Genomic DNA, 17,251 nt, shown 5'->3' with positions numbered 1-17,251 from the left:
GCCCAGCCTAGACAGAATCTGCTGTCTCCAGTTCTGTTGCCCAAACTGGAGTGGAGTGGCATAATCTTGGCTCACTACAGCCTCAACCTCCTGGGGTTTAAGCAATCCTCACGCCTCAGCGTCCCGAGTAGCTAGGACTACAGGTGTGTGCCACCACGTCTGGCTAATTTTTTATTATTTGTAGAGATGGGTTTTGCTAGATTGCCTAGGCTAGTCTTGAACTCCTGGGCTCAAGCGATCCTTATGCCTCGACCTCCCAAAGTGCTGGGATTACAGGTGTGAGCCATTGTGCCTGGCTGACTTTTATACTTTGATTGAGAGGAAAGAGAAATTATAAAATCCATCTTATGTCTTGGGATTGTGTGTAGAACACAAGAGAGTAAGGAACAAGGTAACTACTGGGATTCTTCCATTTCTCTGTTCCATGATTTTTTAGAAACAGTGTTTATCTCAAGATTGTGTACTGTTCTAGAGCAGAACAGAGTGAAAGATGCGATGACTATCAGAGGTTCTTCACTCCCTCTTTTCATGATTTTCTAGATATGACTAATTAAGAGCTATGAATGTTCTTCACCATATGCTTACTTTCTCCCACCTATAGATTGCAAAAGTTATATAGGTTATATAAATTATTAAATATACTAGCACACAACTGTCATCTGTTAGTGTTTGGCAGGTGTCCAGTGTACTGCAAACCGGGTTTAGAATCAGATGGAATGGATATGAATATTTACCATTTATAATTCTATGCCTTTAGTTGTATGCAAAAGTGACTAGCATAGTATATGGAATAAGTTGGTGCTCAATAAATGTAACTTTCCCTTTAATAATAGATTAAGTAGCCAGTATATCCTACAGCTTAATATACTTACAGCTAGACTGGTGAATATTTAATTTCCTGTAAGAATGGAAAACATCACTATTTGCATGATATTCTGAGAGTATCAGTGCTGTAATATCTGCTAATATTTACCTAAACAGTTATTAGTACATGTCAAGAGTTTTCAAAATGCATTTATAGCAGATACGTCTATCATAAAGAAGGCATTTGAAAGGGAGTAATGGGAGCAAGCATTTACGGGGTAACTATTGCACGTCAGGTTCAGTATTAGACACTCTCTATATATTATCTCATATAATCACCTGGTAACATACAGAAATAATCATGATCTCCAAAGTACTTTAGTTCCTCAAAGCAGATAAGCAGAATCATACTACATATTAAATCTAGCACATAATGTATTTATTCCTTCACTTAGCAGTTAATTGACTTTAGTAAGTACTAAGGAGAAAAGCACTTTTTTCTCCTATAAATGCAACATAGAAATGAAAATAGGTAATAAATATTCTCCTTCATGGAGTAGAAAATAATCACTTAAGAAATAAAATAAAAAATGAACTCACAGTGTAAATCCTCTGGAAATCACTTCGGTTTCTTGAATGAGACGTAAAGCTTTTCTCACGAGGTTAGTAAAAGCTCGGCTGTTTGTGGCCATATCTTCCAAATGAACACTGTATTTTTTTAGGGTCACTTGTAGTTTGGCTGTCCTCCATAATCTCAAAGCTCTTATGACCAGATACACAAATAGAATCACTCCCCACACCAGCCAGGAAGACACAATCCACCAAGTGGGAAGCATAACAAGCAAGCTAACGAAGGCAAATAGCATTGAGAGATCCCTGGGAACAAGAAAGGAAGAAAATGATATGCATCAGATTAGAGAAAGAAAGATGAATTACTTTAATCAGTAAAAACAAAATTTAAATTTAGGTTTACTAAATAAATAAAATGCTAGCTTCTTTGTAAAGTATAACTTAAAAATATATGACATTTAAGAAGGTGATGTGAAAGATTTTTAAAATACCTTGCAACTAGACAATAGTGCTTAGGTATTAACATCTGAGCTGATAAGTTTAGGTAAGAAAACAGGTATCTTCTGGAATCAGGTAAAGCTGATTTCACAAAAGAAACTCAAAGAAATTCTCTGTAGGTGCTGACTGAATGCTGGGCAGAACCAACAAAAGGCCTCTACATTGCCTACATATACAGAATCTGGAGCTAGAAATACCACCCGTTGCCTGCAGGATAAAATCAAACTTCATTAGCTCAGTCTACAAAATCCTTCAGAAGTTGGCCCAGAACATGTCTTGAGTCAGATCAGCATCCCAGCCCTCAACTCCAAGCACTGTAAACCAGAACATCTCTTTCTTCTCTTTCCTTTTTGCCTGGTGTCATCTTACATTTAATACCAAAATCCTATTCGTTCAAACCTTCCTCTGACACCAAGTCTTCTGTGAAGATTTTACCAAAAGCTTGAAATAGTTACTTCTAATTTTAGCCAACCCCTCTTCTGTGACCCCAAAGAAATTGCTACATTTCTCTTTATGACATTAATAAAAATGATAATAAATATAACAATCGGCATCTTCTGAAACCACTTTTAAAAAAATATAAAATATATGGAATCCTTAACCTAAAAAGCAAATTAGAGATTTTAAAATCTTATAGATTTAAAAGTAAAAATACTATTTCAGAGATATTATAAATCCCTTTTCCTAAAATCAAACTTTATTTGCATAGAAACACATACTATATCAAGAACATGTACACATTTTTCCAATTAGAAATGATACACACTTGATGAGTAATTGTTTGAATAAAGTCCTCTAATTTTAAATAATAATCATCATTAATTTGGAATATACATACTTACCACAGACCATGATATGGACAAGGTTTGTACTTTTATACTGCTTTAATTGAAATAAAAATATGTACACATTTTTAAATTCATATCAATTACAAGTCTAACAGACTAAAATACATTTTTAAAGCAAGGAATGCTTTGGTGCAAATGTGTATATATAAGAAAGAGGGGGCCAGGCACAGTGGCTCATGCCTGTAATCTCAGCACTTTGAGAGGCACAGGTGGGAGGACCACTTGAGCCCAGGAGTTCGAGACCAGACTGGGCAATACAGTGGGGCCCCTTCTCTACAAAAAATTTAAAAATTAGCTGAGTGTGGTGGCATGCATCCGTAGTCCCAGCTATTCAGGAGGATGAGGAGGAAGGATCACTTGAGCAGGCTGCAGTAAGCCGAGATCACGCCACTGCACTCCAGCCTAGGTGACAAAGCAGGACCTTGTCTCAAAAAAAAAAGAAAAGAAAGAGGGGAGTATAAGGGGGATGTGTCTGAGAATACCTGGAAAACACCAGCAATATTTGGAAAGAGTTATAATAATCATATTGCAAAGAAAATCACATGCAATTTCTTATTAAATATTTGCCCTGGCCAGGTGCAGGGGCTCGCGCCTGTAATCCCAGCACTTTGGGAGGCTGAGGCAGGCAGATCACTTGAGTACAGGAATTCAAGACCAGCCTGGGCAACATGGCAAAACCCTGTCTCTGCAAAAAATACAAAAATTAGCCAGGTGTGGTGGCATGCTCCTATAGTCCCAGGTACTTGGGAGGCTAGGGCGGGAGGATCACTTGAGTCTAGGAGGCTGAGGTTGCAGTGAGCCGAGATCACACCACTGTACTCCAGCCTGAGCAACAGAGTGAGACCCTGTCTCAAAAAATAAGTAAACAAATAAATATTTGCCCTAATTTCCTTTAGAATCCTTTACTTTTTAGATAATACTGGTAATACCATAAAGCAGAATCTCATCATATACTTTTATATGTTAATAGTAAACTCTAAAATCATTTATAGGTCTCATAGTTGCTTGATTATATTTGTGGTAAAGGAAACTTAGTAAGGTAGTGAATTCTTAAAACCTATGGTTCCTTCTATCAGCTCCTTAAATTCTCATATTTTTGAAGGACAAGATGCTTTACTTCTTCATGATCATATCTGAGTGATTGCAGAATGAAGCATTTGTCAGTGTGACAGGGAAGACATAAATACAGAACCTTGAGGCCAATGAATGTAACTGCCTATAAACTTGAACAGTTTGAACAGTGATTTAGTGTACTTCTTGATTCATTCCTCCCTTCTATGTCAAATTTAATAAAGTACTTTAATAGGAAGAAGACATCAATAATTTTTTACATATAATCCCTTTTTGCTACACATTCTTTTTTTTTCTTTTAACAGATTATTGCTTGGTACTTCTCCTCTAGACTCAAATAGTTCAAGAGGTTGAAAAGTTATAGGATGGTCTGAATCATCAAATCATGTTCCCTGTGATCTTTTCTCAGCCAAAACAGCCAGAATCAACTGCCCACCTCCATGTCCCATCCTATTCTTGGTGTCTCTACAATATAGTTATGATAAAACCTATTAATTATAAAGAAACACAAAGAAGGTTAGGTTTGCATGCACACATGTGAATAGGTGTATGGGTAAAAGAAATTCTTTTTTTTCTCCCTTAGAGACAGGGTCTCGCTTTGTTGCTCAGGCTGGAGGGCAGTGGTGTGATCACGGCTCACTGCACTCTGCAACTGCTGGGCTCAAGCAATCCTCCCATATCAGTCTCCCAAGGAGCTAGGTCTACACACACATGCCACCATACTTGAACTCATTTTTTTATGTTTTGTAGAGATGGGGTTTTGCTATGTTGCCCAGGCTGGTCTCAAACTCTTGGCCTTAAGCACTCCTACCACCTCAGCCTCCCAAAGTGTTGGGATTACAGGCATGAGCCACTGCACCTGGCAGAGTAACTTTTTGGCACTTGTTATACCCATTTGCTAGGTTGCTGAGCACAGAACTAATTTTAATGAGTTGGAAGTATATAATAACCAAATTGGATTTTTTTCCCTAGCTTTACTTTAAATAGTATTTATTTTACAAAGGCACTTTTTCCCCCCATATTGTTACTTTAATTGTACTGCTAAATGTATGGAATGTTTACGCCTTTACAATGGAGAGCATGATAATGGGTTTCCTCTGCTAATACTCTCTATGTAAGCAGTCAAAGAATAGGTGTTTTCTGGACAGTACCAAATATTAGGGGTTGCCAGGGAGCAAAGTGTTGGAAGGTGTCCATTTTCCTGTTGTTGAGATTGCCCTGCAGACAGGATACTGGGATCAAGTAGCTCAATCAGCTCCACATCCTCTTGTAACAGGACTTCCTGTTGCAGGATGGTATGTAATGAGTCGAGTCGGAATCCAATATCCTTGCCATTAAAATACCAGAAGAGAGGTATTAACACATACATAATATTGCATTAAATGCTAAGCTCCTAATGTACTAATAAAATTTGGTGGTGTTTATTTTCAGAAGATACTTCAAGAAGAAACAACAGTCCAATCTACCTTCAGTATGATAGATGGGTTTTATTTTCAATGTAAATGTGAAACAGTAAAGGTTGAGATAGACATTATTGAGCCATCAGATGTAAAATATAAATTTTTAATAACAAGATGTAAAGTAATTACAGATTAACAAACCTGTCTAGTTAAGCCTAATTGATTAAATTGCTAGGGCACAACATGGAAAATATAATCCTATAACATAAAAGATGCTGTCCCTGAAGCTGTAACAATATAGCCAATATTTAAGAATTTTATTAGCAGGATCAAGGCCTCCTAAAAATGGATATTCAGATATTTTAAAATACACTATTAAGGAATGCAATGTAAAATCACACTAACATTTGCATAGCACTTTATAGTTTACAAAATGCCTTCACATATACCAGCTCATTTACTTCTCCCTCTCTTCTTTCTATTCATCTATCAAGGAATATCTTCTATAAGCCAGGCATCAGGCTTGACACCGAAGACACAAAATGAAAAAGATATACAAGTCTCTATTCTTAAAGAGTTCGTAGTTTAATGAAGAGACCCAAAAAGTAAACAGTTGCAATATAACATGCAAAGGAGTGTGATGAAATACACCTAGAGTACTATGAAAATGGCATAGAGGGACCAAGCCTGTAATGAAGTCAGAGAAAGTAAAAGAGGTGAAGCCTGAGCTAAGTTTTAAAGGATGAACAAAAATTGACCAGACAAAGGAGTTGGAGAAGTGGGATGGTACAGGATAAAAGCCTTTCTAATTTGGGGAAGTGTGAGTCATCGATATTAGATGATATTATTAATAGATTGTACACAGAGTGCACATGGTAGAGAGGTGAGAGATGAGGTAGCACTGTTAGGGCAGACAGGTGAATTCTCACAGTAACCCTGTGATGTACCTTATCATCCTCCTCTCCATTATGTAGGGGAGAACACCAAAGCCCAAAGAGATTAAGTAACTTCCCAGAATTTTGATTTCAAATCCTAAGCATTTGGTGGCTGTGTTTCCCTGCATATAGTCTGTCTCAAAAGAAAATTTAAAGTTGTATTTTGTAGTAAATTTAAACAAATAGAGGCCGGGTGCAGTGGCTCACACCTGTAGTCCCAGCACTTTGGGAGGCCAAGGTGGGCGGATCACCTGAGGTCAGGATTTTGAGACCAGCCTGGCCAATATGGCCTGGCCAAGATGGGGTGAAACCCCATCACTACTAACATACAAAAATTAGCTGGGCGTGATGGCGCATACCTGTAATCCTGGCTACTTGGGAAGCTAAGGCAGGAGAATCTCTTGAACCCAGGAGGCAAAGGTTGCAGTGAGCTGAGATTATGCCACTGCACTACAATCTGGGCAACAGAGCAAGATTCCGTCTCAAAAAAAATAAAAATAAAAAATAAAAAAACCAAAACCAAACAAACAAATTTAGTACTAGAGTGATCCTACTATATGATCAAAATAAAGAGAATGATGGACAAGGCCATTAGCAATTAAAGTAAAACCCATTAGGTCTAGGGTGTGAAGGCAACAGGTTTGCTATTCTTAGTTAATTTAATCATTCCCACACCACACATTCCAGGCCTAGCTGATCATAATGAGGACTTCAGCAAGAATGTGGTGAACCATATATCAAACTGAGCCCATGACCTCTTGATCAGGGTTATATGCCACTTTTAGAGAAGAAGATTTTTAATATTAGGTGCATTTAGATATATTTTATTTATCTTCAGTCCAAAAAGAGAGCATCTTCTCAACAGAATGTTGATCTTTCTTTTAGCCTGATGTGGCTTTTTTTTTTTTTTTTTTTTACCATCTACTAACACACTCTGCATGTATCTCTGCGGCAGTTTTATGTTTCATATTTGAACAATTGCCTCTTCTCTCTTCCTACAATTCTGATTCTAACATTAGGAACCACTTAATTGACATCCCACCCCACTTTCATAAAAACAGCAACACAACTCACTTTATACTATTGTTCAGAGGGGAGAAAAAAGGAGCGCAAGAGATGGGGCATGGTAGCTTTTTGAGTAATCTCTGAAATTGATCTTACTATTTGGTTCCCCAATTAGACACAGCCATATTCAATGCAAGTATTAAAAATCAAACTTTTGCTACAAAAGCTTTAGACCATACCTTTTATGAGACTTCTATGTACCTATATAAGGTAAGTTTGAAGAAGCCTAACTAGTTGAAGGCTAAAGCTGACAGAGAGTGGAAAAGCCAGTAATATTCAATGGGAGTGCTCTCTCTTCACAGATATTCTGCTTAATCAGTTACTCACTTTCTTTAACACCATTCCCTGGCATCAGACTTATGTGTAAAACTGGGATAACACCTCCCCAAAACCAACGTGCTTAGAGGAAACATTAATAGCATTAGGAATATCTGATTTAAGAATGTGACAAACCGACTGGGCACTGTGGTTCACCCCTGTAATCCCAGCATTTTGGGAGGCTAAGGTGGGCAGATCACTTGAGGCCAAGAGTTCAAGATCAGCATGGCCAACATAGTGAAACCCCATCTCTACTAAAAATACAGATGTTAGCCAGGTTTGGTGGCGTGCACCTGTAGTCCCAGCTACTTGTGAGGCTGAGGCACAAGAATTGCTTGAGCCTGGGAGGCAGAGGTTGCAGTGAGCTGAGATGGTGCCACTGCACTGCAGCCTGAATAATAGAAGGAGATTCTGTCTCAAAAAAAAAAAAAAAAAAGAAGTGATCAACCAACAACCTACAATCATCTATGCATACAAATAAACTTGAAAGGCACCAAGACACTCCAAATTAACTAAAACGGTGTTATCTTAGTGGTTAGATTGCCTCACATAGAGGAAAAACTTGAACTATATTCTGATTATTATAACTTTAAATTGAATCACATTAATGAATTAAGTTTCTTTCTTAAGGATAAAATGTAAAATTATGTATTACTCTTTGATTGTAAAAATAAGAACTGCAGAAAACATGTTAACTGTGTTACAAGGTAACAATCAAGCTACCAGAAAAATTGACACCTGCAAATTAAGAAACATGTCATGACAGTCCTATTTGGACTGGGAAGCCCAGATCCAGGTCTCAAACAAATGAAGAAACTGAAAAGATGCTAATTCTGATCGATTTAAGTATTAGCAGGTATCACCTGCATGGCTGGAGGCTCTATGCTCCTGGGATGTGTACTATGTAAACTTTGGCACATTTTCAACAAGTCTGAGTGCCAAGACTTAGTGTCTAGCTTTATATCCTTGCTCCACAACTTAAGCATACTAATAAGCTCTCTGTGCCAGTTCCCTCTTTGGCAAAAGTGGGATAATAACAGTAGCTACTTCATAGGGTTGTTATGAGGATTAAATAAGTCAATATCTATAAAATACCAAGAAGAATGGCTCATAGTAAGCACTGTATGTTAGCTATTATGGTTGTCACTATCTATGCAATAATTAAAACAATAAAGAAAAGCACATGTTGGATATATTACAATACAAAAACTTATAGAACACAACGTAATTATTACTAGGTTGATGCAGAAAATAAGAGATACAATAGGCTGAAGTTTTGGGAAAGCTTTGAGAAAAAGCTAGGAGTGCTTATTGAAAAGATTCTAATGGATCAAGAAAAAAAAAACAAAACAGAAAGAATTCCATCACAGTATAAGAGCACAAGCATAGACATACAGAATAAGTATGGAATAAAGGAAAATGAAGACTAGGTTCATTGATACAAATACTGGTGGACAAAGCTGGAAAGGTAGGTTAGGGCCAAATTATGCAGACTCTTTAGTGCTGACGTGACAAATTTGGACTTGATTTGATTGATAAAGATCTTTCCAGGATCTTAATAGGGAAGTGGCATGAGAAAGTACTTAGGAATTCCTTTCTGCATGGATGAAATGAAAGGTTATGAGAAGGCACAGATAAAAAATTAAGAGATTTTGATTTCTTTTTCCTTAGGGATGGAGAAGGGAACTTATTCATGTGTCAGTATTCTTCAAAGATCTTAATCACTTTGGATATCATGGGACTTTTGATACAAGGATCAAATAAGATAACACATGTGAAAGCACTTTATAGGCTAAAAAGTGCTATTACCACTACCATCATGGTTGCTATAAAGGATTTTTTTTAATTCTTAAGAAAAGTACTATAAAAATGAACAATAGTAAGATGTTCAGATATCACAGAGCAATTGCCAATATTCTTACAAAAGAAATGAGGGCCTGCTTCAATATCTTCATAGCTAACAACATTTTAAATACATCACAATCAAGGGGAAAAAGTCAAGCAATCTCACGCCAAAAGCCAACTTGGCAATTTCTTGTTCCATTACTAGTAAACTAATCCTTAGGTATGTATTCTTATAGTTCTCCATAATATAGGCACAAAAGGGATGCATACAGAAGCTGGCACTGTATAGTAAAACATCACATGAAACATGTGGCCAGTGACACAGAATCAAGAATGAAAAGACCAGGCCTAGGCAGACTATGATTAAATCACAGAAAAATGTATATGGATCCATATACCTTACCACAGTCCTAGTATCACTGAAGAATGAGATGGCTCCACCTGGATAAAAATGGCATTATATGTAGACGATAAGACACTTCATTGACCTTCTCAACACACCTTCAACAAAGATGAAACCCTGAACAAAGAACTTGACAATTTGGATTGCTAAAAAGTAATTTTAGTCAGCCCAAAAATAATAATACTTGAGCTAGAAAGGTCGTATGCTATAGCAGAAAGAGCATGGCTTTGGAACCAAGAGACCTGGGTTCAAATTCTGGCTCTATCACTTACTAGCTGAACATTTTTAGACAATTCACTCAGTAAGTTATTAAAACAAACTGAATTGTCTGAACCTTCCTGGTTTTCTCATTACTGAAGTAGACTAAATCCTATAGTGGTGTTTAGATTACCAAATCAAAATGTGAAAGCACTTTGTAAACAATCTCTTTACAAATGTTAATTTATAAGAATGATAATTCTTAAGGTCACAGGCCAGCAGAGATCCTAAAACCTGCTTAGGTAACTACATTACTCCTTCTGGGAGCCATGAGAACCACATAACTTGAATTTTTAGGCTATACTCCCTGGATTTTGTATTGTTAGGACGTCAGAAGGTTGAAGTATTTCCCCTCTGGAGTTCTGTTACAGCAGAGAGTAGAAAAAAACAAAGCCTCACAAAAATCACAAAGACCTTTCAGGTTGACTGTTTCGAGTCTTTGGGAAATTCAGTGATTTAACAGATTGAATTGATCCCACTAATGACATATTCCTTTACCTATAGAGAGGAATACCTGTCAATGGAGGAAGAGGGCAATAGTAAATTAGCGATCTAACAAATAAAGTTTCAATAACTATCAGAATATTCCATTCTGAGTGGCTAATAACCTCTTTAAAAGCTATAAACAATACCAGTAAGACCAAATTAAAAGATCCTGAGTTACTGCAGAATCTCTAGTAAAAATCAAGTACTGCCCAAATTGATAGCAAAACAAATTCTGATTCACCAATTATTTCACTAATAACCTAGAACCCTGAAAAGTGGCAAAAACAAGTGACCACTTACCAACTTGTGAAGTAAGTCGTCTTTCTTATTGCACTGAGAAAAAAAAATCCAACTTTTGATGGTTTCAGCCACTTTTAACAGGATACCTTGCTGAAGGAAATGAATGACATTGTATAGGATTATTAAAGCATACCCAAACAGCAGAAAAGCTTCAAATTACTTACCTCCAATCAATGAGAATTTATATGAGAAAAGGGAGAAAAAAATTGTCCAGGTTATATACCTTGTCAATATGTCTCAGCCTCCTTATTAGTTCCTAAATTTTGTTGCATATCAGGATCACCTGGAGATTTTAGTTAGAAACATATTCTTGGGCCCCCAGACTAAAGATTCTGATTCAATACATTTGGAATGAGGCCTGAAAATATGATTTTTAAAGAGCAGGCAGAAGTCATTCTGAAGCAGCCCATTAATCCTGGGAAGACTATGTACTATGTCAACATGATGATAGTATTTATTTCAGAAAGAAAAATCATAGGGTGGTTACAAGTTCTCAAATATTAAGACCATTTCATTCCACAATACTTTGACCATTTTAGAAAAACTGTCATATATTGATGAAAAAGCTTTACTACTGAATCAACCAAAAATTCAATTTACCTTAATAGCCCATTCCTTGAGCATGCCAGTAAGTGCAGTTTATATTCATTGAGTGATTACTATATCCCAGGTACTGCAAAGGGTCATGGGAAAAAAGATAAATACATGTAACTATTGTTTTCAAGAACTTAGTATAGAAGAAGAGACAATATAAAGAATTACAATCAATGTAAAGTCTGAAAAAGTATTGGAAAAGAGGAGTTCAGAGAGGAGCTAACACTGGAGCTCAGTCCTAACGGATGAGTAGGAATTCAACAAAGAAGAGAAGAACGAGCCGGGCACGGTGGCTCATGCCTGTAATCCCAGCACTTTGGGAGGCTGAGGAGGGCAGAGTACCTGAGGTCGCGGGTTCGAGACCAGCCTGACCAACATGGAGAAACCCTGTCTCTATGAAAAATACAAAATTAGCTGGGCATGGTGGTGCATGCCTGTAATCCCAGCTACTCGGGAGGCTGAGGCAGGCGAATCACTTGAACCCGGGAGGCAGAGGTTATGGTGAGCCGAGATTGCACCATTGCACTCCAGCCTGGGTGACAAGAGTGAAACTGCGTCTCAAAAAAAAAAAAAAAAGGAGAAGAACACTTCAGTCAAGGGAAGAGGATGAAGGAAAGAGCCATGAAAGCACATGCCACAGGGATGGTGGCACACTCCAGGACAGTTATGACCCAAGGGAAGAAGGGATTAGTATGGAAGTTAAAAAGGTACACTGAGATAGGTTTTAAAGGATCTTAGTCTTACACACCATAATAGTATGAACATTATCCTGTAGGTTGTGAGGAGCTACCAAAGATTTTTATGCAAGGAAGCGAAACAATAAAGAAAAATAATTGGCAATAGTACAGAGGCTAAACTGGCAGGGTATGATTGTAGACAAGAAGCATGATTAAGAGGATATTCAAGGCTGGGGGCGGTGGCTCCCGCCTGTAATCCCAGCACTTTGGGAGGTTGAGGTGGGTGGATCACAAGGTCAGGAGTTCAAGACCAGCCTGGCCAACATAGTGAAACCCCGTCTCTACTAAAAATACAAAAAATTAGGCAGGCGTGGTGGCGGGCACCTATAATCCCAGCTACTCAGGAGGCTGAGGCAGGAGAATCGCTTGCACCCAGGAGGTGGAGGTTGCAGTGAGCTGAGATCGCACTACTGCACTCAAGCCTGGGCGACAGTGCAAGACTCCATCTCAAAAAAGGAAAAAGAAAATTAATCACCCAGCTAAATAACAATAAAGGCCTTTAAATTAGGTAATGAGTACAAAAATGATCATGAAATAAGAGTTAGATTTAAGAGACACAGAAGCTGACTTGATGTATCACTTGATGACCAAGACTATGTCAGCGCGATTGGAAATGGTATGGTAACTGAGAGGGTGGTGATTTGGGACTATTAAAAAGAACATTTTTTGTTTGTTTGTTTTGGGGGTATCTGAGGGGGTGGTGATTTCGGACTATTAAAAAGAACATTTTTTGTTTGTTTGTTTTGGGGGTGTCTGAGGAAGTTCTATTTTAGACAAGTTGAATCCGAGCTTTGTGGGGCACATGTAGATGAAAATGTCTAACAAGCACCTGGAACTCAGCAAAGCCTGGAGAATGGACATAAGTGGCAAGAAAGTAGATGAGATCCCCAGAGAAGACATCAAGCCAACAAGAAGCCTGCTGCTAAAACTCTATGGAATGAATTTAAGAATAATCACAGGAAAAGAAACCAGAAAAAGAGACAGAATGAATATTCATAGTAAGAATATCAGGGCAGACTACTTAACAACTACTAACAAGCATATGCAAAAATAAAGTTAAAAAAGAGAGAGCAATTAATACTATGGATGGTTTCATTAAGAACTCATAGAAAAACGGCTTTTCAGAGGAAATAATTGATACTTCATTCCTTGAACAGAATTTTGGGAGCAATTCTAAACATACATTCCCTGACAATGAGCTAAACAATATAACAAGTTTTCTAAAATTTAGCTCTCCCCAAATTAGGAAAAAAATTGGTCAGGCATGGTGGCTCACACCTGTAATCCCAGCAGTTTGGGAGGCCAAGGTAGGCGGATCACTTGAGGTTAGGAGTTCAAGACCAGCCTGGCCAATAAGGTAAAACCCCATCTCTACTGAAAATACAAAACTTGGCTGGGCGTGGTGGCCTGTGCCTGTAATCCCAGCTACCTGGGAAGCTGAGGCAGGAGAATTGCTTGAACCTGGGAGATGGAGGTTGCAGTGAACCAAGACTGCATCACTGCCCTCCAGCCTGGGGGTGACAGAGTGAAACTCCATCTCAAAAAAAAAAAAAAAGAACTTCATTTTAGAAAAATATAGATCCTACAGTTAAAAACTTGTCTTAGAAATGTGCAATATGGCTGGGTGTGGTGGCTCACATCTGTAAGGCCAAGATAGGAGGATTGCTTGAAGTCAGGAGTTTGAGACCAACCTGGGCAACATAGTGAGTGGCAATTTTTAAATCTCTACAAAAAATAAAGAAGAAAATTAGCTGGGCATGGTGGCACATGTCTGTGGTCCCAGGTACTTGGGAGGCAGAGGTGGGAGGATCACTTGGGCCCAGGAAGTGAAGCCTGCAGTGAATTGTAATCACATCACTGCACTCCAGCCTGGGTGATAGGGGAAGACTCTATCTCAAATAAATAAATAAATAAAATGAAGACAAAACAAACTTTCTAGACATATGATAATTTTTTTGAGATGGGGTCTTGCTATGTTGCCCTGGCTGGTCTCCAACACTTGGGCTCAAGTGGTCCTTCTGCCTCGGCCTCCCAAAGTGCTGGGATTATAGACATGAGCCATTGTGCCCAGCCTGGTAATTTTTTAAAACAACCTCTGGCTATGCTTTTTATTGTTCCTCAATTTCTGAGGGGATTCAATTTTAAACTCTTACTTGACTTATTTATAAACTAGCACCAACATTTCTATATATAAAAATACTTGTCATAAATGACAATAATACCTATAAAACTCAAGTTTGTATCAAAACAAAACAAAACAAAAAATTAGAGGTCAATGAGCACCTGCTGCTCTAAGACTATCCCCTGGCCATTCTTTGTTTTGTGTTGCCAAGTAACCTCAAATCCAAGCTTATTAAATAGCCTATTATATACAAACCGCTTCCCAGGAACATTCACACTTAAAAGGGGCACAGGGAAGAAATGGTATAAATGGAGGACTAGGAAAACTGGTTCTGATCCATGTGAGCTCTAACTCTCCTAACTCTCACCTTCTGGGTGTTAGTCAAAAAATTCTCTAGTGTTTACTTGACTATTACAAATGGGCCAGCTTGGTTACCTCACATTTTAGGTGTCTTTGTAAGAAGATTGGGGAAAGGATCCTTCTGCCAATCCATACTTTCCCCGTAAATGACTAATTGAAAGTTTTAAATGCTCCTCTCAATAGTGATAAAACACGGATTAAACTAGAATGCTCAAGGAATGAGGAAATTTGGTTATATTTTTTCTATTAAATTGCAATTCCTTTGGTTAAAACTAAAATATACTAGACATGTAGACAGAGGTTAAGAACATAAACTCTGGGAGTAAACTACAGGTTCTAATCCGAACTCTACCTCTTACAAGCTAAGTAACCTATGATAATTTATAATCTTCCTATGCTTCAGCTGTCTCATCTAAAAATAGAGTAAATTTCTTTTCTTTTTTTTTCTGAGGCAGAGTTTTGCCCTTGTTGCCCAGGCTGGAGTGCAATGGCACGATCTTGGTTCACTGCCACCTCCGCCTCTCAGGTTCAAGCGATTCTCCTGCCTCAGCCTCCCGAGTAGCTGGGATTACAGGCGCCCGCCACCACGCCCAGCTAATTTTTCCATTTTTAGTAGAGACAGGGTTTCACCATGTTGGCCAGGCTGGTCGCGAACTCCTGACCTCAGGTGATCCACTTGCTTGACCTCCCAAAGTGCTGGGATTACAGGCGTGAGCCACAGCGTCTGGCCCATAAATTTCTTATTTTAATAAACATGGCTAGCAGGACATAAATGAATCCAGAAAATGCATTTTGTAGAACATAATTAATGGAGATTTTTCTAGTATCTCAGCCTCACAATGCTGGACATTGACTACGAGATATTTACTGTATAAAAGTATTTAATTCTATAGATAAAAAAGGCACCAGAAGTTATACTCACTCCATTATCTACCCCTGAAACTGTGTTTAAGAAATATCAATTTGCTTACTTGTAATTCATGCTGTTTTTTTAAAAAAAACATTTAAAGAGAAAAATCCTGTTAGTAGAGGATTCCTATTAGTTGTGCTCTCATTAAAGTTTTAGTATATTTTTTTCGGTTCTGTTTGGATAGCATCAATATTTAAATAAGTAATGTATTTTAATTCTCTACCAAATTATTTCCTCACTGGATATAAATTACGTACAAAATATTCCAAAGCTGTAAGGATTCATGTTTATCTAACAGAAAGTTTTGTACTATTGATGAAATAAATAGTCTTACCAGTGTGAGGGAGGATATGGAAGTGCTTAAGAAGTATCTGAATAGCCAGTAAGGTAAAGTGCAAAAGATTGAGCCAGAAAGAATGAGCATGCTTTCTTACTTTTGGTAGGACTCTTGTAGAAGGCTTTTGTTGTCCCTCTGTTGTGCATTTTTCTGTTTTTGGTGACAAAGAAGAACATATTTCAAAGTCCGTGTGTCCCAGATCCTGTAAGTATTGGTAAAGTGGAGAATTCTGAAAAAGACATAAAATAAAGCAAATTTCAAGATCATTACTATTTCAAAAGTTTCGGGGGCCAAACTTAATACCAGACTTCACTATTGTGACCAGTATATCCAAATTCTTTAAGGTTTCTTCTATAAGAACTGAATTATCTGTTATAATACAATGCCATTTAATACAAACAAATCAACAAACAATTCAACAGAGGAACCCAAAAAAGGAAAAACTCTAAATAAAACACACAGATTTTTTTTTTCGAGTGAGTACCAGCAAGACAAAATGAATTTAGGAATATAAATACATTGTTAAGCAATTTCATTGCCTCAAATTTTATAGTCTTAGAGTAGACTGCTTCAAAATAGCCAATGTTATAGATAACTCAAACGACAATGTTATTACTCAAAGCCAAGAAGAATTAAACAATGATTATATTGTATGAATTATAATATTTTTATCATCTCATCATATTCCTTAATTCATTCAAGCACAAATATGTATTATCTAGCATATGCTCAGCACTGTGAACAAACTTAAAACTCTTCAAGAATGTTACCTTAGATAAGCTATATCTTACATACGAGCATATGACAAATAGGACACAGTATGGCTAACAAAAAAGCATTAGAACACAGAGGTTAAGAATACAATCTGCTGGGCACAGTGGCTCACGCCTGTAATCCTAGCACTTTGGGAGGACAAGGTGGGTGGATCATCTGAGGTGAGGAGTTTCAGACCAGCCTGGCCAACATGGTGAAACCCTGACTCTACTAAAAATATAAAAATTAGCCAGGCATGAAGGCGTGTGCCTGTAATCCCATCTACTCGGGAGGCTGAGACAGGAGAATCACTTGAACCCAGGAGGCAAAGGTTGCAGTGAGTCGAGATCACGCCACTGCACTCCAGCCTGGGTGACAAGAGCAAAACTCCATCTCAAAACAAACAAACAAACAAACAAAAACCAATCTACAGATTCAAATCCCAACTCTGCCTCTTACTAGCTAAGTAACCAGGAAATTTATAATCCTTTTGTGCATCAGCTGTCTCATCTAAAAATAGCAGTAATAGCACTTAGTTCATAGAGTTCTTATGAAAATTAAATTAATATAAAGCATCTGGGACAGTCCTTGCCACATAGTAAGCACTCCATTTATACTTTTAACTATATATAAGATA

General features: G+C 37.7%; 1 protein-coding gene across 21 annotated transcripts in view; it reads right to left on the bottom strand.

Moving 5' to 3' along the window:
- The window catches only part of VEZT (vezatin, adherens junctions transmembrane protein), an 83,132-nt gene that overhangs the window by 33,997 nt on the left and 31,884 nt on the right, over positions 1-17,251 (bottom strand). For 11 of the 21 annotated variants that reach the window (XM_055238385.2, XM_055238383.2, XM_055238397.2 and 8 more), the window contains 4 exons: positions 15,959-16,090; positions 10,802-10,891; positions 4,943-5,118; positions 1,405-1,680 (listed from right to left, as the gene is read on the bottom strand). In XM_055238385.2, the coding sequence (XP_055094360.1) occupies positions 1,405-1,680; positions 4,943-5,118; positions 10,802-10,891; positions 15,959-16,090 (674 nt within the window). Of the gene's footprint in view, positions 1-1,404; positions 1,681-4,942; positions 5,119-9,752; positions 9,796-10,801; positions 10,892-11,401; positions 11,475-15,958; positions 16,093-17,251 lie in introns of those variants that run through there. The other 10 variants (XM_055238390.2, XM_055238400.2, XM_055238391.2 and 7 more) reach the window with 5 other exon arrangements.

The sequence above is a fragment of the Symphalangus syndactylus genome, chromosome 13, assembly GCF_028878055.3.
Source record: "Symphalangus syndactylus isolate Jambi chromosome 13, NHGRI_mSymSyn1-v2.1_pri, whole genome shotgun sequence".
NCBI lineage: Eukaryota > Metazoa > Chordata > Mammalia > Primates > Hylobatidae > Symphalangus > Symphalangus syndactylus.
This window is presented reverse-complemented; position numbering and strand designations above follow the sequence as displayed.